The sequence below is a fragment of the Lygodium microphyllum genome, chromosome 19 (genome assembly GCF_053477565.2).
Source record: "Lygodium microphyllum isolate KBCC chromosome 19, Lygodium_microphyllum_v1.1.10, whole genome shotgun sequence".
NCBI lineage: Eukaryota > Viridiplantae > Streptophyta > Polypodiopsida > Schizaeales > Lygodiaceae > Lygodium > Lygodium microphyllum.
In genome coordinates, this window is record NC_141153.1 from 70218529 (window position 1) to 70241800 (window position 23272).

A 23272-nucleotide genomic window follows, 5' to 3' on the forward strand; every position below is an offset into this window, starting at 1 on the left:
GAAAGTCAAAGCTTTCAGCCTATCTTGTACCCCACTAAAGGACTCAAACTTCGCTCCTTTTCCACCCTCATCATAGACTTTTGATGCCCCTTTGGGTGTCAAGTTGTCATACACTTGCTACTGCAAAAAGAGTACATTTGCTGAATTTACATCAAAACCAACGCCAAACGGAGCATTTGCATGACCAACATTCATTCCTTGAGCCCCATAAGCATTCGGGGGTGCAGATACAGTATCAAACATGCTACTTTGTGCCCCAAGCATCAAGCCAATGCTGGCATACATAGGGTTTTGCATATTTCCAGCCATACCCGTATACATTGGGCCTTGCACTCCATGCACTAGTTGCTGCATACCATAGGGATTTGTGCCATACATTCCCATATGCGGTCCTTGTCCAACCATAGTATGAAAAATCGTGCTTCCACCAAAATATCCTGGCTGCCCCATCATAGCATAAACGCCTGGCTGTCCAAAATCCATTGGATTGGCACTTCTGTGATGGCCTTGCATTTGCATTCCTTGCCCCATGGATACCAACTATTTTATTTCATTAACATCTATAGGAGCTTCAAATGAAGGGTTTGGCGTTATCTTCGGTACATCATCTTCTTGCCTTTGCTGTCCTTCTTTGGAGCATTCAAAAATTGGGTAAATGGAGAATCCTTTGCCAATTCAGTAAAGAGATTTGTTGATGTCCTCATCTAATTCTTAAACTGGTTATCAAATTTCTCTTCACTTTGCTGGTCATCAACCTCCTTATGCCCTGAAGGCCGTGTATCTTGCCCAACAGCAACATTATCAGCTTGCTGTCCATAATCTGAGCCTTGTCCAAGGTCAAGCATTGCATTTCCTTCATTCCCATGTGAACATTTATACTAAGAGGCATCATCATTGCTTGAGTCCATCTCACTATATGAAGACATATTGCCGTAATTTCTCAGCTGAGAGTAAAAATCAGCACTAGCACAAAGCTTTGGCTTGCAATCAAGTGCCTTGAGCCCACCTAATCAAGGGATTGAGTGGTATCCCAGCAATGGAACCATGTAACCAATCTTCCTTCCATGGATGGATGGTAAATCCCTGATTACAACTTAGTTACAACAGCAAACAATTAGTGCAAATCTGAAAATACAAATTTACCTACTGATCTTGGACGATGCACACCCGATTGGCGCCAATATTGGTGCCACTTTCAGTATTTCTTTGGCTTTATTAAATAAGAAGTTCATTTACAAACTCCCTTTCAGTATTCCAACTCCCCTAGCTATTCAAAATCACCAACAAGTCTTTAATCTGATTTGCCCCTTGATTTCGGGCAATCAATTGGCCTTCACCCGCTTTGATGGAGATGGAAAAATGCCTCAAATTCAATTATTTGCTGGTCCCTCCACTTGAATAGGCTTTAAAAAAATACTTCAACCCTGTTGAATCCAAGTCTAAGAGCTTCTAATTTTTTTGGCACGCTTCTCAAGGCTGCTGCTAAACCCTAATTTCTGCTTTGCAGATTAGGGTTTACAACAAAGAAATCTGAAATTTCCCAACCTCCAAGAATCGAAATGCTGAGATCTTCGGAGCAAGGCTATGAAATGGCTGGGAGATGAGAGGGAAAGCTATAGAGAGAGAAAATTCAGAGTTTTGTTGCGAAGAATGACTGAAAATCAGTCAAATGCAGCTGTTACCCTGCCACAACAGAATGTAAATGCAAAGAACTGAAGAAAATCAGTCATTTACTACCGCTACCCTATCTCAACAGCCTATAGATGCTATCACCTGCTGTTGATTGGTCTTCTTTTGCCCCTGCTCCCTCAGAAAGCCCTTCAATGGCTGCAAATCAGACCAGCAGCCTCTCCTCCTCTCTCTCTCTTGCAGGCTGAATCATAAAAATGCCTCTCTCCAATCTCTAAAGACGTTTTTCAATCTTCCATGGGCAATTTTGACAAGTATCAACCTTTCCAAATGGTTTTTCCAGCATTTTTCATAATTAAATATTAATTTTCAGTCTTAAAAATACTGAAAATTAATCTAATAATTATTTCGATGCCCTAAAAAATAATCTGACTGGCTAATAATTAAATTGGTGAGGCAACTTTCATTCCTGAATATCTCTGCGCCATCCTTGACAATCAGATTGGCGTTAGGTACCATTAAATGCCACTTCTTTAGTGTCACCAACTGACACTTATGGACAAATGAATGACCTAGCCCACCAACTGGCACCACATACCACCAAGTACATGTACGGCATAACTCATAGCAACTTTTGCCTTTGACATCCCGTGATTTCTTCGAGTCCCGAGCTTGTAAATTTACGTTAACCCGAGTTGCACCTCACATGTGCAACATTTACTTAATCATGTGATTAAAAATTAATCCACATGTTAAGTGAGGTTTCAAAAATACATTCCTCATGACACTATGTCAGGATGTATAGCAATCATTGCATACATTAAGCTATCCACAGTTGAAGCATACAAGATTTTGGTCATTTCAACATTTTCATTATCAAATGTAGAGTTGTCCTCTACACCGAGTTTCACATATGGAGGCAATGATACACCAAATTGCGTTCTCCCCCTCCACATTGAAACGCTACAAAATATTTGATACATACTCCTAATGTAACAAATAAAAAAGACCTTTCGATCTGTTCTTAAGTATATGCATGCCAAGAATATGATTTGCTTCACCAAGATCCTTCATATCAAAGCTGCTATGTAGGTTCTGCTTCAATGTGTCTAATGCCACATGAACATCCCTACCACCAATCAACATATCATCCACATACAAAATCAATATAATAAGGCTATCATCTGCTATCTTCTTGGTATACAAGCAATGATCCACTTGACTTCTCTTAAATCCTTGAGATTGCATGAATGTATCAGACTTATGATACCATTCGTGCAATGCCTATTTCAACACACACAGGCTTTTGTAGAGTTTACATACCATCTTTTCTTGCCGCTTAGCCACAAAACCTTTTGGTTATTGCATATATATTTCCTCACACAGATCACCATGTAAAACAGCAATCTTTATATCTATTTGTATGAGTTTCATATAACCACATGCAACCAAGCCCAATATGGTTCAAAAAGTAGTCATTTTGACAACAAGAGAAAAGATCTCATCGAAGTCAATCCCATGTTTCTACTTGTATCCTTTGGCAACAAGCCAGGGTTTGTACTTTGGCAAGGAACCAAAGGTAATCTTCACCTTGTAAACCCATTTGCATGGTAGGATTTCTATCCCTTAGGCAAACACACCAAATCCCAAGTACCACTTTTCTTTAGAAATTCCATCTCTAACAACATAGCTTTAAGCCATTTCTTGTTGTTCTCTCTATCCATTGCTTCCTTGAAGCATGATGGTTAACCACAATCTATCAACATGACAATCAGCAACATAACTCGCACCAAGAACAAACCTATCTGGCTGTTTGGTTTTCTGGTCGGCCTGTAGATCCAATGATCACTGTTTACTAGTTATTCAACCTGCAAATCTGCATAAACAACTAGCTGTTCAAAAGGTTCAGCATGCTGTCCTACCTATTCCACTTGTTCCAATGGCACATTTTCTTGCTAAAACTATGATATATCGTGGGCAACTTCTTGTTGATCAATTTCAGCATCATTCCTTACATTTATAGGGTCATTTACAGCAAGTATTTGCTGTTGTACAGCGGGCACTCTTTGCTGTCCTACAAGTATTTCTTCTCAAAACACAACCCTTCTCACTTCCTCTACCTTTTCAAGTTGTTTATACATGCGATCTTCAAAGAAGATTACATCATTGAGACCAACAATTTTCCTTTTTTTGGAATCCCATAGCTTATACCCCATTTCTCCCTCATTACCATATCCTAGAAAAATGCATTTATAGGACTTTGGCTCCTTTTGGGACACTATACAAGAATATTGTTTCCCTCCCTACGATCATGTTCAATGGCAAGATAAACTCCCAAAGTAAAGAGGAGTTGTGTATATGCAAACCCTACTTTAACAATGCAAAGTAAATCTTCAGAAGGCATAAGATCACACAAAGCTTTATGTTGATGAGAGAAGAAGACATTTGGAATTCCAAGAGAGAGCTAGTTCTATTGAAAGTGCCTAAGTCCCATTACTACACTCTCAAGGAGGGTAGCAGTAACAAGTTAGCCTATCATTTCTATGGGCTTCTTGAGGGATTCTCCCCCACCAAAGACCTATTTGCAACCGATTTATCAAGTGTACGGCTATCAAAACAGCCTCTGCCCAAAATCCATGAGATAATGCAGCATGAGACAGCATGGTATTCTCCTCAATAGTAATATTCATACTCTACTACACCATTTTGGGACGGATTATTAGAGGCAATGAGCTCCCTTTTTATCCCTTTACTATCATAAAAGGCCTGAAAGGCTTTGGACACATATTCCCCACCATTGTCAGAGCAAAGACCCTTTAATGTCTTGCTAATCATATTTTCAGCAAGTGCCAAGAATTTTTTAAACTTATCCAAAGTCTCATCTTTACAACAGATCGAATAAACCCATACTTTGCATATGGCATCATCAATAAAAGTGATAAAATATTTTTTTTCCCCTAGAGACAACCCTAGCATCTCACATACATTTGAATGTACCAACTGTTAGCAGATCAGATCCTGACCAGGTGCAGTCAGACAGATTTGTCCAGGTGCAGTCGGACTGCCACGTGGCAGTCTGACCTGTCCTATCAGTCGGCTGCATTTAATGCAGCCGACAGGTCTTTTTCTAGCACCCAAATTCTGGCTATTTATAGCCGAGTTTTCCAACAGTCTCCCACACTTTTCTGCTCGCAGATTACAGACTGGTGGCACGCGCAGATTCCGTCTCTGTTCGCAGATTTCTGACAGGAGACAGTGCAGACTGCAGCGGACTTCGAGGTGAACAGCAAGTTGCATCGTCGAGGTGGAGACACGCAGTTCAGCGCACTGCACCCGTGTACATATCTGCATATCTTTGTATACAGCACACTTTATACAGCAGATCTTCATCTTCCACTGTCTCTTTCTCTCTCTTCTCTCTCTGCATTCTCTCTCTCAATCCTACACTTCTGCACCGCTGCACTCTGACATGGTATCAGAGCAGTGTTGAAGGGCTGATTGAGTGCAGAACCAACCTGAAGAGGAGTTTCTATCGCGACACAAGGCTGCGTTTTCAGCGTTTGAGGGCAGGCAGGAGGGCTGCACCTCGAAACAAGGCTGAAGCAAGCGTGGGCGCGCAGGAAAGGAGTCCAGGTGGTGGATTTGCTGCTGTTTACTATTGTTTGACGAGGAGGAAGTTTGAGTTTTCAGCTTTCAAGTGCAGGTTTTGCTTTTTCATCGCCTCCGGCGGGTGAAGAAGTTTCAGGACGCGGAAGAGCCCTAGCAGGCTGAGTTTTCACAGTCAGAGGGGGCTGCTTTTGCGTTTGTGAAGGCATTACAAGTGAAGATGTCTACAGAGATTGACTTGGAGTTCCAGACGATTATGGACCGGAAGGTGCCTGTCTTACCAGCTCTTCCCACAGATCAGAAGCTCGATGGCGACAACTACTGCATCTGGCGCGTCATGATGTTGGCCATCCTTGAGTCCTATGATTTGGCGGAGCTTGTACAGGAGATCGACCGGTCCTCGGTAAGAGATGAGTCCAAACTCTCTTCTGATGCTCATGCGGAGTTGGCCAAGGCCCAGTCTCACTGGGACAAACTGAATGCCAGGATTCGTTCCTTTCTTTTTCTGTCTTGTACTACAGCCGTGATAGCTCCCATTGAGCATTTGACGGTGGCTCGGGAGATATGGCTTGAGCTTAATCAGATGTATAACCGGATGACCCTAATGAAGTGGGTTTCTTTGGAGGTTCAGATGCGGACCTTGTCCGTGAATAAGTCTTCTTCGTTGCGGGAGCACATCAACAAGCTTAGACAGCTTCAGATGCAGGTTCAAAATGCGGGGAAGCTGATTTCCTCCCAAGACATGGCGATCACACTCTTATCCCAGTTGCCGCCACGATTCGGTACTTTCTACTCCGCCCTTATTGCTTCAGGGCGGGAGTCCACTCTTCGGTGGGAAGAGTTGGTTCCTATGGTCTTGGACCAAGAGGAACAACTTAAGGGACAAAATGCTTCCAAGTCGGAGGCACTGACAGGTCAAGCCTCTCAGAAGAAGGGGAAGGACCAAAAGAAGAAGAAGGGGGATAACAAGTCAAAGAAGGACAAGGACAAGGACAAGGACAAAGAATCCACATGCCATATTTGTGGAAAGACTGGCCATTGGAAGAAGGATTGCCCTGACAAAGACAAGAAGGACACCAACAAGAAGGACACGAAGGATTCTGGAGCGGTGGTTGCACCCTCATCAGCTGCATTTCTTCATCTAGCTGTCATTGAGGACTCTGTCAGAGTGCAGCGGTGCGGAAGCGTAGGACTCAGAGAGACGAGGGGAGGTCCGGCCTCCTCCTCGTTGGGCCCGTGACACACTCTGTGATTCAGCGATCGAGGGAGTTCCTGAGGAGTGGGGACCACAGGATGGTCCGCGGCGGTCACGAAGGCACCAGGCACATTCTACGGAGCTTGTTTGCTCTAACTATTGTTTGATAACCCGTCTTATGCAGGATCGAGACCCCACCTCCGTGAAGGAGGCTTTACAGTCCGCACCATGGAAGAAAGCTATGGAAGCCGAGCTGGAGGCTATTGAGAGGAATGGCACTTGGTCACTCGTGCCACGCCCCCCGAATAAAAAGGTGATTGGCGTCAAATGGGTCTTCAAGACCAAATACCTTAGCGTTGGTTCTTTGGACAAGCACAAGGCTCGCCTTATTGCTAAAGGTTTTGCACAGCGCCCAGGGATTGATTGTCATGATACTTTTGCCCCCACTACTCGTATGGCGACTATTCGAGCTGTTCTTGCCTTGGCTGGCCGTAGGCGATGGCCTGTCTACCAGTTGGATGTGAAGTCGGCCTTCCTCAATGGTGATTTGATGGAGGAGATCTATGTCGAGCAACCTCCTGGCTTTGGATCTTCAGATGGGAAAGTCTACAGGTTGAAGAAGGCCTTGTATGGCCTCAAGCAGGCTCCGCGTGCATGGAACAAGAAGATTGATTCATTCCTTCAGTCACAGTTGGGATATCGGCGTTCAAAGGCCGATCCGCAGTTTTATGTTCACACTTCCGCGGATGGTTGTGTGCTTTTTGTGTTGTATGTTGATGATTTGATTGTCACAGGTGATCATGCACAGCAGGTCCAAGAGACGAAGTCAGCTTTACATCGGACGTTCGAGATGACGGATTTGGGTCTACTTCATTTCTTTTTGGGCCATGAGATTTATCAGTCTCAGAGGGGGATCTTCATCTCTCAGCAGAGATATGTATAGGAGCTCTTGGTTTCTTTTGCGATGGAGGATTGTCGGACCCTTTCTACTCCTATGGATCCGAACTGGAAGGCCACTTCCCATTCGGCTTCTCCCATGGCGGATACTTCCCGCTATCGTCAGTTGATTGGATCATTGATTTGGCTCCTCAACACTCATGTTGATCTTTGTTTTGCTGTTGGACTCTTGGCAAGGTTCATGAGTGAACCTCAGACGGTGCATTGGCAGGCTGCTCAGAGGATACTTCGGTATTTGCAGGGGATGTCTGATTTAGGGATTCATTATCCAGCAGGGACAGATGGTTCAGATCTTGTACTTGTAGGTTGGAGCGACTCGGATTGGGCCGATGATGTGGACCACAGGCAGTCTACTACAGGTTACTGTTTTACCTTGGGTGCAGGTGTTATCTCATGGAGTAGCAAGAAGCAGCCCACGGTAGCCCTTTCGTCTTACTGAGGCGGAGTATCGGGCCGCGTCTTCCACCACATGTGAGGATGTGTGGCTTCGGAGATTGTTGGAGGAGCTTGGCTGCCCCCAGACTCGTCCTACTTTGCTGCAATGTGACAATGAGAGTTGCATTGCCTTGGCACGGAATCCTGTTTTTCATGCCCGGACGAAGCACATAGAGATCCAATACCACTTCATCCGAGAGAAGCTTCTGGATAAGACCATCACTGTGGAGTACTGCAAGACGGAGGACAATCTTGCAGATTTGTTTACGAAGGTACTTCCCCAAGCTCTACTTCGGAGACATTCCAGATCCCTCAGGCTTCTGCCCCGCCCAGGCTCTGAGAGGGGGTGTTAGCAGATCAGATCCTGACCAGGTGCAGTCGGACAGATTTGTCCAGGTGCAGTCGCAATGCACGGTCGGACTGCCACGTGGCAGTCCAACCTGTCCTGTCAGTCGGCTGCAGGTCTTTTTCTGGCGCCCAGATTCTGGCTATTTATAGCCGAGTTTTTCAGCAGTCTCCCACACTTTTCTGCTCGCAGATTACAGACTGGTGGCACACGCAGATTCCGTCTCTGTTCGCAAATTTCTGACAGGAGACAGTGCAAACTGCAGCGGACTTCGAGGTGAACAGCAGGTTGCATCGTCGAGGTGGAGACACGCAGTCGAGCGCACTGCGCCCGTGTACATATCTGCATATCTTTGTATACAGCACACTTTATACAGCAGATCTTCATCTTCCACTGTCTCTTTCTCTCTTCTCTCTCTGCGTTCTCTCTCTCTCAATCCTACGCTTCCGCACCGCTGCACTCTGACACCAACAAGGTAAAGATTTTAATAAAAGAGACTTTTCATGTGATGTTTAAGCATGCTTGCCAAAAATACGATGATCATAATGGTCAAAATCAGCATGTCTCAAACCCAAACGAAAAAGGGCTTTCATTCCAATTTGACTCATATGCCCCAACCGGCTACGCCACAAAGACACACTTGGTTACTCACTTATAGCGACAACATAATCACGCACACTAGTTACATATAATGGATACAAAGTATCACTTTTAGAGCCTTTAGCAACAATCCTAGAGCCCTTACATATCTTCCATTTGTTATCCCCAAAAGTGGTATGATAGCCTTCATCATCTAGTTGCCCTGTGCTTATCAAGCTCTTCTTGAGTTGGGATACATGCCTTACAATATGTAAAGTAAACATTGAACCATGCAAAAATACCAACTACACACTACTAATCCTTGCAATGTAACATGCATAATTGTCCTCGAAGTGAACAATTCCATGTCTACCACCACTGTAATCAAAGCCATTCACGATGTGGTGTTGCATGGAATGAAGCAACTGAATCAAGAATCCATGTGTGCATGTCATCATCAAAATCTACATCGATGACTATGCACTAAAAGAAGAGGCAAAGAGTATATAACTGCCACTATCACTCTATCTTCACACTGCTCTTCTTTCCATGCTGGCTATCCTTTTTCTGGTCTTTATTATCATCAATGTTTTTGCCTTTGGCCTTTTCTTTCTTCCACTTAAAACAATCCTGCTTGAAGTCTCCTTTCTTGCCACAATGATGGCACTCCACATTTTTACCACAAGACTTGCTACATGCTTTGTTGTCAAAGTTGCCCTTCTACTGGAATCTACCTCTAGTATGCAATGCATTGGAAGACTTGCTTGCTGAAATATTTTGCCTATTGAGCACCTCCATGAGTAAAGAACTCTCCACATCTAAATATAGTAACATAGCATTAGAATTACCCATTGCTATCCTAAAAGTGTCCCAACTTTCAAGCAACATGCATAGCAAAAAGGTTGCCTTGAACTCCTCATCAATGTAAAATTCCAAAGCAATCAGCTGGCTGAAAATAGAGTTTAACTCATTCAAACGTACAGACATGGCTGTACCCTCCTTCATATGAAAGTCCATCAAATTTTTCAACCAATAAACCTTGTTGCCTGCACTTTTCTAAGCATATAACTCCTCAAGTTGTTGCCACATATCATAAGCCGATTTCAATTCCTCTATGTTGAAGAGTAAAGTGTCTGACATTGGAAGCTCTATGGTAGACCATGCAAGCTCATCTTACTCGTCCCACTCATTTGGATCCATGGTTGCTGGTTTTACCCCTTTTGTCTTTATAGGCTTCACCTGTTTCTCTACTCAGAGGAAAATGCAAGATGTATTTAACACTTATGTGAGTTGCCCAAAAATTCTTCATACAAGATCCATTCAGGTTTCAATTCTCAACATTCATTCTTGATTATGCATCTTGAGTAGATAACCTAAGTGGTTCTACAAATGTCCCCCTTGATTCCTCCTAATAATCAATTCTAAGGATTGGCTTGACTGTTATCCACACATGAACACATGCACACCTCCCCTCCCCCCTTCTTCACATTACTTCAAGATCTATCCCCGAATTATTGGTGCTTCTATGCTTGTACCCTACCAAAAATGCTAAGTGATCCTTGATTTTGGACAATGTTTGAGTGTCTTTCATACATATTAGATGTTCCCTAACTTGACTTGGTCATAGATACACATTGCTTTGAGATCTAGCCCTAGATTCCTATGCATTATGTACCCAAGATCCTAAGTGGCTTTCCTTGGATCGTATTAATTATGAGTAACTAGTTTCAACAAGGCATTCTTATGCATCCCACCTACACTAGACATTAGATCAATCCCCTCCACCCTTAACACCAAAATCCCACCTACACAATGCTACTTTATCACTCACAAGGTCCGTGATGGGATTGACACGCTCCAAGTTGGAAGATAGCAAGATCATGATGATTTGGTGGCAAAGCACTTTGTCCACGCACAAGACATATTGGCAGCACTCTTGGCAAACATGTTCAATAGCATTATATGTGAAGTCCCTACTCATTGGTTGACCAATAGCATTGTGCAACATCTTGAACGCTTGAGACCCCATGGAGTCAAGGAACTATACGATTATCATGTTTGGATGTGCGTGCGCTATGCTTCATGGCTTCATTTGGAGCACAAGCTCAACATCTAGACTAACAAAAGGGACTAACAGCCAGGGTGTGGTCTAGTTTCTTTCAAAAGGATTCTCTACCCTTGATCACATCTTCACCCTTAGGAGTGTCATCAAGGAGGGTAAGGAAAATGGGATGAGGATCTACTATTGCTTTGTCAACTTCCACAAAGCGTTTGACACCAAGGGCCAAACTTGTGAGGTAAAATGGGAATCCCCTAAATGAGATCTTCTACCTCCCTACGTGATGGCATTCTTAAACATTGATTTTGCATACCCGAATAGTTTCTTGGACTTGATGCCAACGCATATGCAATCTTGGGAAAACCTACCAATCACGAATACAAATGGAAGACCAAAATGTACCAATAATGGCAAGAATGGTTTGTACAATGAGCAACATCATCATATAAAATGACATGTGAAGACATGTCAATGTGTGATATTTTCCTCTAGTAGTATCTCGAGTAATGGGTACAAAACAATAGGATGTGTATCTATTCAGATGAGAGAGAAGTGTAAGCAATGCAAAGGATTCCTGGTTTCAATGAAGTGAGGGCATCTCTTGCCTTCGAATGGATTGGTTGTAGCACTTTGAGAACATCTAAGGTTGAGAGATGGAAGAGAAAGGGCCTACAATAGGACCTACAAAGGTCGAGTGCAATGGAAGGCCACAAAGAGGCTGAAGATGGGCTGAAGGTCATGCACTAGAAGGTTAAAGACAGCCTTGACGAGAGGGTTGTTCGAGGGCAATGGAAGGGTGAAGACAAAAATGGATGGGAAGAAGTAGATGAAAGGAAAAGATGGTAAGCACAGTGAGAGGATGCTGAGTGGCAGTGCTGCTAAGATGACACTAAGAGCAAGGGTGCTGAAAATTAACTGGGAAAACGAGGGCTCCAATGTTAACAGTAATTTCCTAACCTCCTTGTACATGAGACATAACGACCATTAGTGGTGTGGCAGACATGGCAGGTGCTGCATGACTGTCACATTTACCTCGTGTGCAATCTATATGAGAGTCATTAATATAATCTCTCTCTCTCTCTCTCTCTCTCTCTCTCTCTCTCTCTCTCTCTCTCTCTCTCTCTCTCAGAGTATTCAGTTCACTATCGCCCACATCAAAAATTGCCCTTTTGTTATTGTCAAAACAAACAAGGCAGACACGCACACTGATTGAACTAACCGCTGCTGTAAAGATGTTGAATCTTCCCTAGGTATCAAACAAACCAAAAACTACAGAGGAGCTTGCCTTCCTTGCCTCCATTAATAAAGGAGAGTAATTCCTCCAAAGGGCGTTCATCCTGCAAGCCCTCTTCTTGGTCTGGAGTCTGTTACAAAACTCTTTGTCAACAACTAGCATTAAGCATCCAAGAAAAAATATTTAGGTCAATCAGCATACCTTTGTCTTCTCTCCATCCAGCAGAACTTTTCTCTTCTTCGCATACAGCCGATTGAGCAGTCGAATACGAGGATCATCCGCTGTATTTTTCAAAGGTTCCAATTTCTCTTCCTGAAACATTAGCTGCTAAATATATGCTCTGAGTTTATATAAGACAGAGCATAAAGTAATCATCTTAACAAATTACCTCGGTAAGGTCATCTGGCAAATTGAAAGTTTCTCGAATCTCCTCGGCACTCTTACCCTCTATCAATCGAGCAAGAGCTCTGCTAGTCAAGTCAACCAGTGCTTTCATATGAAGACTATCAGCAGCGGAAGTGAGCTCACATAGCCTTCTAGTACTTAGCCTGACAAATTTATCATCGAATAATTTGCACTCCTGAACACAAGAGAGATAATCAACCAGCATACCTAAAACATATTTGCCCACAGAAGCCATTGAAGACCTAGACTGTTACCTTGTTTGACCTTCCTGGAAGATGATGAAACCTACAATACTCCAAGATTAACTTCAGTACATTTGAATGCACTTGTGGAGGGAGAACAATGGCCGAGTTCCTAGAGCTTCCTTTTCCATTTTCTAACACCTCCTGGCATATGAAAGGACTTATCATAGCCACCTGTTGTTCAACCTCCTCTTGTACCCCGTCACTTGTTTCTAACCAAATAAAAGAACCACTAGTCTGTAAGGAGCTTAGAGATTTCCTGCTCCTGACCAGCATTTTTGTCCCCTGGTTGCAGAGAATGCAAGCATCTCAATCAGAATCAAAATAATGTGCACCTTGTTCTAACATATGTAAATTCATCCATGCATGTACGTAGCACTATAGATGTGTCTGCATGTACGCATGTATCTATGTGTGTGTATGTTCACATCCATGCGCAGTGTGTATGTATGTACATATGCATGTGTGTGTGTGTGTGTGTGTGTGTGTGTGTGTGTGTGTGTGAAAGAGAGAAAGAGACATACTGCATATGCAGGTGACGTGTGTGTGTGTGTGTGTGTGTGTGTGTGTGTGTGTGTGTGTGTGTGTGTGTGTGAGAGAGAGAGAGAGAGACATACTGCATATGCAGGTGACTTGTGCGTGCACACAAGAATATGTGCATAAATGTACATACAGGACACAGACATCTTTAGAAGGGTGTGTGTGCATTGTCTGCATTTAACACTGCGCACAGTCAGTAGCTAGGAATACAGCTGGTAAAACTTAGAACACCCTTATACTTTACATGCATGAAACAGAGGGACCAGTGTGAGAATCCATGTGGTGCGTCGGAGAGGCAACCTGGTGTTTATCGATGGCCATGAGATTAACCGGAAGCCAGCATCCAATCGAAACGTGACTGAAGCCACCTGTGTCTGCGTCTTCTTCCTGAATTTTCGAATACGCGCAAAACGGGGGGGTCCGCACCAATCGACAAGCGTCTTATTCCCTTTATTCCTTATCGGAAAACGCAAGGAAACACCACAGATCGGGAAGGCTGGAGACCTCAGAAACAAGAACAAGATCTGCAGTAGTCCATAGACGAGGACTGCATACGGCGTTGCGGATTCTGCGCCCGATTGCACGCTCGATTCTGTGGTTTAGGGTTGTCGAAGGTGACGCAGCAGCAACGGCGAACAAAAACCAATGTCCCCCCCCTTTCACGATCGGAGATTTATACATACAGGAAAAGCTTAATTTGGAGATTGCGATTGGCAGGCAAATAAACACACAAAGCGAAGTTTTGTAACGCGGCCAATGTATTAATGGTGAGAAATAATAAGAACAATGTGCAGCATCCTATTGCATGGTACCCCAAAACCTAGAGAGGCTTTTAGCAGCGACCTTAGCTGGGTTCACACGAGCAGAGGCGAGAGATGCTTGCAGGGGCGTGTTCTGTGCATAGTAGCATCTCTCTCTCTCTCTCTCTCTCTCTCTCTCTCTCTCTCTCTCTCTATTGGCAACCCACCCCCAAAAAACCCACCTCTAACACTCCCTTTTCAACAACAAACGCGGAGTGATGTCAATCTTGCCAATAGTTACTGCTCACACGCATCCATCAACACCCTACCTTCTTGTCTCTGCCATTGTGTGTGAACTTGCAAGATTGAAGACACAAAAAGGATTTGTCTTGCCTCCATTTCTATCGGAATCCACCCTAGGGTCATGTCACACCTCATCCACTCTAGTTTGTAATAGTCTTGCATATAAGGTCAATATGGTGTGATGTGTTCTTTTGCCTCCTTGCTTAAAATTGGCTACCTTTACTTTGAAAGTCTAGCTAGGACTTTAGGTGTGACACCGCCCTTCTATCATGCTCTTCAATTCTTCTCGGTACATTAAAAAACCTTTTCACCTCCTTGAGACACTTGCCAGGACCACTCTTCAAATCATCCTTGCAAAAAATTTAGCTCCCCGTCTCATCCTATAATTCCTTATTATCAACCACACATTCTTCATGACAACTCATCCTATAATTCCTTATTATCAACCATGCATTCTTCATGACAACTCATCTTATCGCAACCCACAGCCCCAACTTTCACAATTCATGCTAGCCATATCTCTTAGTAAGGCCTGTTTACACGTAATGTTGTTTTGAAAACCAACTTTATCCTTATCTTTTCAACACCCTTCATAATTATCCTGACATGCTTGCATGCTTAAGACATATGGTATACATCCTCCTCCTCCTTATAGCCATAAAAAGACACACCATGTTTACCTATTTAAACTTCCCAACCATTCTTATGTGGGAATTTTTTGAAACAAACCCTCCAAAGGAAAGTATTTGGCTTGTTGGAAGGCAAGGAGCACCAAGTTATAGAGCATCTCCTGGCCCATATATGATTGTATCATTCAAGAACCTTTTTATCCCAACTTGCCTTAAGCTTTAGTATGTAGCACATGTCCCGTTGCCTAAAGGCTCCCCTACACTTTAGCATGTGTAGTCAGAATGCTTTATGCATAACCAAATAGAACAAGGTTTTCCCCTTCTTGACTACTTGCATTGTTGGCCATCCATCCTTTTTCTTAGGCAACACAATCCTCATCCACTTCGCCTCATTGTCTACAAGCTTGAATTCTTGCTTGATCCTTGTTTTATTATTCAATAGCATATCCCATGGGTCCCATGGGTCCACCACACTCTAATGCCTTTCTTGGCAATCATGGTTCCCTATTTTGATTTGTTGTGCATGGGGAGATAGGTGTTCTCATAGGCTTCATACATATTAGAAACCAACTAGAGCAAGCAATAATCGCATCTTTCGCCCCCCCCACAACTTCACTTGCCCAATGATTTCCCACTCACTAATGGATCTAATTACATCCAAGGCGATCCTTGCAAGAAGAAGGTAAAGATGGCAACTGATGAAGCACCTACAAGTAAGCAATTACAAGCTCAATTGACAGAGTATCGTAGCTTGTTGGAGATTCCCAAAGTACGTCAATTGATTGACAGCTTAAGGGCAAGGGAAAACGTTACTTATGAAGGACCGAATCCAAAAGATGGTGATATTGGAGGAAACACCATTGCACCAATTGATGGTGAAGATGCAAAGCATCCAATTGCTGAGAAGCTTCCTAGAAGGAAGAAGGATTCTCGAGTCAATAAGAGTAAAAAGACCTCACCTCAAGTGCGGCGGATAAAAAGGGAGTCATCTCCCTCAACAACCAGCTACTCCCTTGATTACTCAAGTTCCTCCTCCTCATCTTCTAGTTTCTACTCTCTTGGTTCTAAGTCTCGTGCAATCCGCAAACGGACAAAGAGGGACCATAAGAGGAGCAAGCTTAATAAGACTAAGACTTTCAAGTCTGGGGATAAGGACATAAATTTTGACTCTTACTCCGATAAGAGAGATCCTGTTAAGGCGTTAGCCTTTGTCAAGCAATTTGAAGTTGCTTTTTCTGATGGTAATTTCTCAGAAAAGTCTAAGCTAAGGCATGTAGGCATGCACTTGAAAGACACCGCTACCAATTGGTGGTTGACTCTCATTTTGGAGGGAAGGAAACCTACGACTTGGGAAAAGTTCAAGAATAAGTTTTATGCTCAGTGCTTGCCTCCTGATTTTGAGAATGATGTCAAGAAGGAGTGGGACTGGCTAGGCTAGAAAGAGCATGAAAAGGTCACTAGTTATGTGGACAAGTTTTGGTCTACTCTTCTCAAGGTTACTCCTTTCATGGAGATCGGTGATGAAGAGAAGAAAAGGAAGTTTGAAGCTAGCCTACTCCCTCATTTACATAGAACCATGAAGGTGTATCCACATGAAACCTTATTTCGCATGATGGAGTCTACCATCATAGCTGAAAGTTTGCATACGCCTGGTACATCTTGAAAGTTGGAGATAAGTTCTTATAGAGCTAGACAAGAGTAGCTCTATGATCAACCAAGAGATAGGACTAATCAAATAAGCTACCTTTACCCATGACCAATATTCAAAGCCAGAGGGTAACAAGAAGAAGCGCAAGTATCTCTCACCCTTTGAGATACAAAAGTACAAAGAGGAAGGAAGGTGCTTTCTTTGTGGTGAGTTAGGGCATATGAAGCCTGATTGTCCTCACAAAAGGAAGGAAACAAATATGGTTAAAGATCCTCCTCCACCATCCTCAAATTCTGTTCCGGATGTGCAAGCTAACACTCATTCAAATGAGAAGAAAAGACAACTCTTAAAGGGTTGGGGGACACTCAACAATCAACGAGTTTTGATACTCTTTGATCGAGGGTCCACAGATAATTTTGTATCAGCAGATATTGTTGAAAGGCTACAAATTCCACCGGATCGATTGGGAACACCAATTGGATCAGGTTCGGCATTTGAAGGACTTACAACCAATTCTACTCCTATTCAAGGGAAGTTGAATCTTAGAATTGGAGATTACTGCGACCAAGAATCTTTTCTACTTGCACCCATAGGTAGCTATGATGTTATCTTAGGCATGCCTTGGCATTACAAGATTAGACCTCTTCTCGATTTTGTTAAGAAGACCCTTGCATTTCAATTCAAGGGTCGAAACATAGTATGCATTGCTGATGCTGGAGATTGGCCTGTGCCAATGGTTAGTCATGTTAGCATTTCTAAAGAAATGAAGAAACCTATGTATGCATACATGATTTTTGTGAGAGAGTCAAAAGAAACTAATGATTCAAGGGCACTTGGTGCCTCTAATGAACACACAATATCAACTAATGCTTCTAAGTCTCAGACTTTAAAAGAACCCCTCTCTTTAATTGGTCAAGCTAGACATGATTTTGTTAAACAATATGAAGATTGTTTTAGTGATTCACTCCCAGGAGAGTTATCTCCTAAGTGCCCAGAAGATTACACAATTGATCTTATCCCAGGCACTTCACCACCTAACCAACCGCCTTACCGAGTAAGTGCAAGTCAGCAAGAGGAGATCCTAACACAAGTAAACGAATTGTTGGAAAAAGGGTTAGTTCAACCAAGCTCTTCTCCATACTGCTCTCCAGTCTTACTTGTTCAAAAGAAAGATGATTCTTTCCGTATGTGCATAGACTACAGATCTTTGAACAAGATCATAATCAAGAATCGTTTTCCTATCCCAAGGATAGATGATATCTTGGATAAGCTGCAAGGGGCTAGTATCTTTAGTTGCATTGATCTCAAGAGTGGCTATCACACCAAATATGGATAGCACTTGAAGATGTTCATAAGACAACTTTTCGTACGACATTTGGACTATACGAGTTCTTAGTCATGCCATTTGGTTTGACTAATGCACCCACCACATTCAATCGAATGATAGAGAGAATTTTCAGACCTCACTCAAAGTTCACATGTGTCTTCTTTGATGACATTCTAATATTTTCACGGTCTGAAGAAGAGCATAGAAAACATACATCTATTGTTTTTCCAAGGCTTCGCAAGCATAGATTACATGTCAATGCTAAGAAGAGTGAAATTTTCCTTTCGGAAATTCATTACTTAGGCCATACTATTTCTCACAATGATAGGAGCAAAACATTGGAGCAAACAGTAGGGTTTTTTGTTGCTGTATAACACGCTGAAACAGGGAAAAGAAGGACAAGAAATGAAATTTTGGGTTAAATGTTAGTAAGGGAAGCAAGATTGAGGTGAGTGTAAGCCTGGATAGGGTGATAAGGGGCCAAGTGTGGCAAGAAAGGGCACATTGTGCATTGCAGGGTTTCAGGAGAGCAGGAGAGAGGAAGAAACCTTCGTTGAGTGGATCCGTTTCGATCTTGCCATCCGGGAGATAATTTACCCAGATGAGGTAATTCTACACCTTCCCCTATATGAGTAGGTTGGATCTGGAGCTGCTCGACCAGTGGGAAGGCCTCCAACACTCGGCGCGGCGAATTTGGTGAAGTTCACCAAAAAAAAAGTGCTGCGCTTGACGTGTCCGAGTGACGGCGATTCTGGGCCGAGTCCCAGAATCGGCCCTCGAACCGCTCGACCATTCGGCCCTCGGCCCACTACCACTCGGACCACTTGACTTGGCCCACTCGACTCAGACACCCACTGCTCGGCCCGTCCGAATCGACCATTCGGACTAACTTTGAATTTTGGCCCTCGGCCCACTCGGACAACCAGACTCGGACTGGCCGAATTTGACATTCGGACCAATTACATTCGGCCCTCAGCTCTCAGACAGGCCGAATCGAGCATTCGGCCCCTGCAATTCGGACCTGTTAGGTCGAATTTGGATTTTTTCATATTTTTACATGTAGACCCTGAAACTAACTGAGAGACCATATAGAGTCGAACCCACCTCATAGATCGATCACTGGGCTGAAATCTAGAAGCAAGTAGTTCAAAATTGTCTGTAGACGGTCCTTCAAATCACATATGGCATTTACCGTAACGGTCCTGTGGGCCGAGGGGGACTGCTCCCCTCGGACCCCCGCAGAGGGCTCTGCCCCCTTCGCACCTCCCCCGAGTAGGTTGGAGAGGAAATACGCGCCGTGATAGGTCCTCCAAAATAGACCCTAGTGTAGTAATGGCTCTACACGAGCATGGATTCTCACTTGCAAAAGAGCAATCAAAACATGTACCCGAACAGAGACAAACAGAGACTCTAGAACCTCAATGGGCCAATCTAGCCAACAAGGGCAAAAAGGCCACACTGCAAAAACACACACATGTTGCATTCGGACTGCATCTAGTCAAAGCGAAAAGCAACAACATCAAGCTACAATATCGAGAATGACTAGATATGACAGTCCTGACGATAGATGCTCCTTGAATAGCACTGCACTGACGATCCAAGACATCAGTGGAGAATCCACATCTGGTCGTGCAGTTGGGGACTCAAGGGCATTTGTCAGAAGGCTTAAATTTACAAGCCAAGACCTGGAAGACGAAGACATAGTACCCTATGAATCATGGACCCTACTAGGCCAACCAGAGCTCACATCGACCAATACAACTCTTAGCCCTTACGGGGAACACCCACAAGCACTCATAGGGAAGTGCAAAATCCTTGCGATAATTGAAATTGAAAGCTTGCCCATCCTATTTCATGTTCCTCCAAATAGTGTTAATTACGGGAAGGAAACCCTCCTAGGAAGATCCTTCAATTGAAACTGAAAGCTTGCCTATCCTATTTCATGTTCCTCCAAATAGTGTTAATTACGGGAAGGAAACCCTCCTAGGAAGATCCTTCAAAAGGGCGACCAAGTGTGAGGCCGACTATGTAGCACAGAGGATATACTTGACACTACCGGGTGTGAGGATAGTCACAACCTTGAGCAAGGGTGACCTCATCGAACCTCAAGGGAAAGGCAAGGAAGGTGCTGACATAACAGTCAGGCCTACTAACAAGGGCAAGGACTTGTTTGAAGAGTTGATACAAGCACAAGTCGAACAACGAGAACTAGTGAGTGAGGCCATGTCTGAAACAAAAAGGTCAGGAGACAATGCCAAGGACGGGCTTTGGACTTACAAATATTGTAAAAGACCCCAAAAGAAGCCCAAGCCTTATAGACGAAGGCATCGATGGAGAGTCAACACAACACCGCAATGGATATCCAAAGCATTGCTACATGCTCAAGGGTATTACGTAGGTAACCGATAGATTTGGGTGCCACAACCCCTTGCTAAACCTCCTTTGTCGACTGAAGGCTAGATCGTATCAAGAGCAAGAGTAGGAGGAGATCCAAATGAAAGACCAAGTCTCGAGTCAAAAACATTGGAGTGATCGAGCCCCTCACGGTCGAAATCAAGAAACCAAACGGGACTAATCGGAGGGTAGATCCTCAGCCTAGTGTGCTTGACAAGTAGATATCAGATGTAATCGTTGAGAGTACACAAAAGCCACTAGTGCCCAATGAGCCTTTGATTCCTCAAGAGGATAATAAGCATCATATGCACAACATTGCTCATGGCAATTATAAATGCTCAATAAAGCAAATGGCACAATCATCTATAGCCTGAAGCCCAAGTCCACCTAAGAGTCCTAGATCTCCTACACACTCTTTTCCCAAACGGACACAGGAAGCACAACAGCAGTCGTCAAGGGCGGCTGCTCAATCCCAATCTCTATCTCCATCTAAGCTTCCAAATGTCCAAGAGGTGGGACATAACACCAGCCGTAGCTCTCGGCTCAAGGATATGCCTATGCAACCTAATGTGACTAGATCAACTCATGCTCGATCTACACAGGTGAATGTTCAAAGGGCAACAAAAGACACGACCACTTCCGATCACCCTAGGGACTTGACACCGCAATCCACCAAGAGTAGCCATTCCACTGGACTAGCCGCTACTACTTCCAATCAGGGATCACAGCAGTCACAACCCTTGGCCGTGACAACGCCCCTTGCGGAACGTGTCCTTAGCAGTTCACCTATGGAGGAGGTGCCACAACCAGCATCCTTGACAACTCCAACACTTCCAAGGTGCTTAAAGCCTAAGCCAGAGGAGTTAAACAAAAGGAAATTGACTGAAGAGCTAGACTCTCTAAAAAAAGAGGCAGTTGTACCCTCACAACCTAGTGAGGCTATTCAGCAGGCCACGGCTATGCCCCATGAGGACACACCAAAGAAAGAGAATGCTGAGGCCTAGCCAAGCACATCAACAAAACTAACCTAGTTCAAGGTCCCGAGTCTTCAAGAAATACACCTCGATTGCCTAAGAAAACGAAGAGAAAAGAAAGAAAACAACAACGGCAGTTGCAAGTGGCTGTAGACCCCAAGAAGATTGAAACCAATAGTGCCGAAGAGCTAAGGAATAAAGCATCAAGACCATCCAGTAATGAACCCATTGATGTCTCTCCTAATAGCGGTGAAATCTCAGACACATCCGTGTGCTCTGAAAAATCAAAGCAGTCATTACCATCAATGGTTGCTTTTAACACTCAATCCACCGATAATAGAACTCGCATTGACCAATCAAGAGTGGATACAACGCTGTCACAACAGGGTGACAAATTTATACCAGTCACATCCAAGGAGAACCATGACGCAATAACAAAGCCTCAGGAGAAACATGGAAACCTCGAGAGTATAAGAAATCCTAGCATCGATCAATCTTGCTCATTTAGGCCTGAGCCCCCCGCTATGCTAAAGCCTAAGCAAACTCCTAGAACCTTGCATGAGATAGCAACCGAGCAAGCCCTTGTTGAACATAGAAGTGTCGCAGAATGCTTAACTAAGTTGGATGCTAAGCTCAAGGTGTTCGCACGTGTCTACGTCCTTGTGGACATGGGCGCATTCCCTAAGGAGCAGCTTGGAGAATACTTGCCATTTTTCCTATCCTGGGAAGAGCAAGAACATCTTAATGAGCACTATGACAGGCTCCTGCATGAACGCATGCGACTCACCTCTGACGAGGAAGCCGACGAACTACACTTAACTGTAACATTCAATGATGTGCTCTGCCAATCAAATCTCTTAGAGATAGAGCAGTTAAACCGACAATCAGAGGGTCGAAGTCAATTTGAAAAACATTGGTTTGAAATCCGAGTTGCAATGGTCGAACTAGGAGCCCAGATTATGACAGTCTCAGAGGAGCGGTTGGCCAAATGGCGGTCTCAAAGAGACCCAACTTATGTGGCACCAACTTCCTTTCGAGTGCTGACTGCCATTCGGGGTACGAACTTAGCTAGAACTAGCCAAGAGAACTCTCTGGCTAATAAGGTTCTCACTGAGTAGGAGTCACATGTTGCCAGTAGACTCGAACAAGGTTCCATGCTACTTGATGTTGCAAAATATCTATCAGTATTGAGTAAGATGCCACGAGTACTAGATGCGTGTGTCACACTTTACTACAATCCGGAGTTCTACAATTGGCTTTTATCCTCATGAAGTGACATGGATTCGTAAATATGTATATAAATAAACAATGACTTTTGTGACCCTATATAGACAATATCAACACACACAAGTAATGATAGTCAAGCATAGGGAGAAGAGGTGGGTTTGACAGGCTAAGCTCCTCAGGTCCTCCTCTCATCACACATTTAGAACTCGTATGACCATTGCCACCTCCAAGTGGAGGGCATGCAACCCTCATTACCGCCATAGGAAGCCTTGACCAACAACTTTGATGGTGTAGACGAGGTACAGTCCCTTTCTATACACCTTTCCCCCTTTCCGATCCATCCTTCTGAGGATGAGCCCTGCCCCACTCCAGGCAACTTAGCATAAGCTAAGATCTGCAAATGACTGGAGGCAAAACAAACATCATCATGGGGACCATCCCTCTATAACAAACATTGCATGCCTCACCTCTCTCCTCCTCATCATATGCTCTTGATAACCCACTGTATAATCCCTTCCATGCGAATAATTTTATCATGCCTCAAGGCCTAATCCTTGCTTTGCATTTTGCAGGTCCCCCTACGGTAGTCGACATGGAGCACCCGGTGCAGCTGGCTTGCAAGGACGCTATGTGCCGTCGAAGGGAGCATGCAGCATAAGCTCCTCCGTCGGAACGCTACATACCTATCCTTAAAAGGTATGCAAAGAAACGAGGCCCCAAGTGACACCGTCTAGGACGTAGGCCGAAAAATCCCTAGGCCAGGGGAATAGAAGCTCGAGGGAGCACATGGGACATGGCAACAC

General features: G+C 43.9%; 1 protein-coding gene across 4 annotated transcripts in view; it reads right to left on the reverse strand.

The window, feature by feature from the left end:
• Window positions 1-13970, reverse strand: part of LOC148020005 (SKP1-like protein 21) — a 32952-nt gene extending 18982 nt beyond the window's left edge. The window contains exons 1-5 of one of the 4 annotated variants that reach the window (XM_087700255.1): window positions 13528-13966; window positions 12700-12972; window positions 12429-12620; window positions 12242-12364; window positions 12101-12170 (exon numbers count right to left, since the gene is read on the reverse strand). In XM_087700255.1, coding sequence (XP_087556381.1) covers window positions 12101-12170; window positions 12242-12364; window positions 12429-12620; window positions 12700-12972; window positions 13528-13548 — 679 coding nt within the window. In that variant the 5' untranslated portion in view covers window positions 13549-13966. Of the gene's footprint in view, window positions 1-12091; window positions 12171-12241; window positions 12365-12428; window positions 12621-12699; window positions 12973-13527 lie in introns of all 4 variants that reach the window. The other 3 variants (XM_087700254.1, XM_087700256.1, XM_087700257.1) reach the window with 3 other exon arrangements.
• Window positions 13971-23272: the final 9302 nt, after the last annotated feature.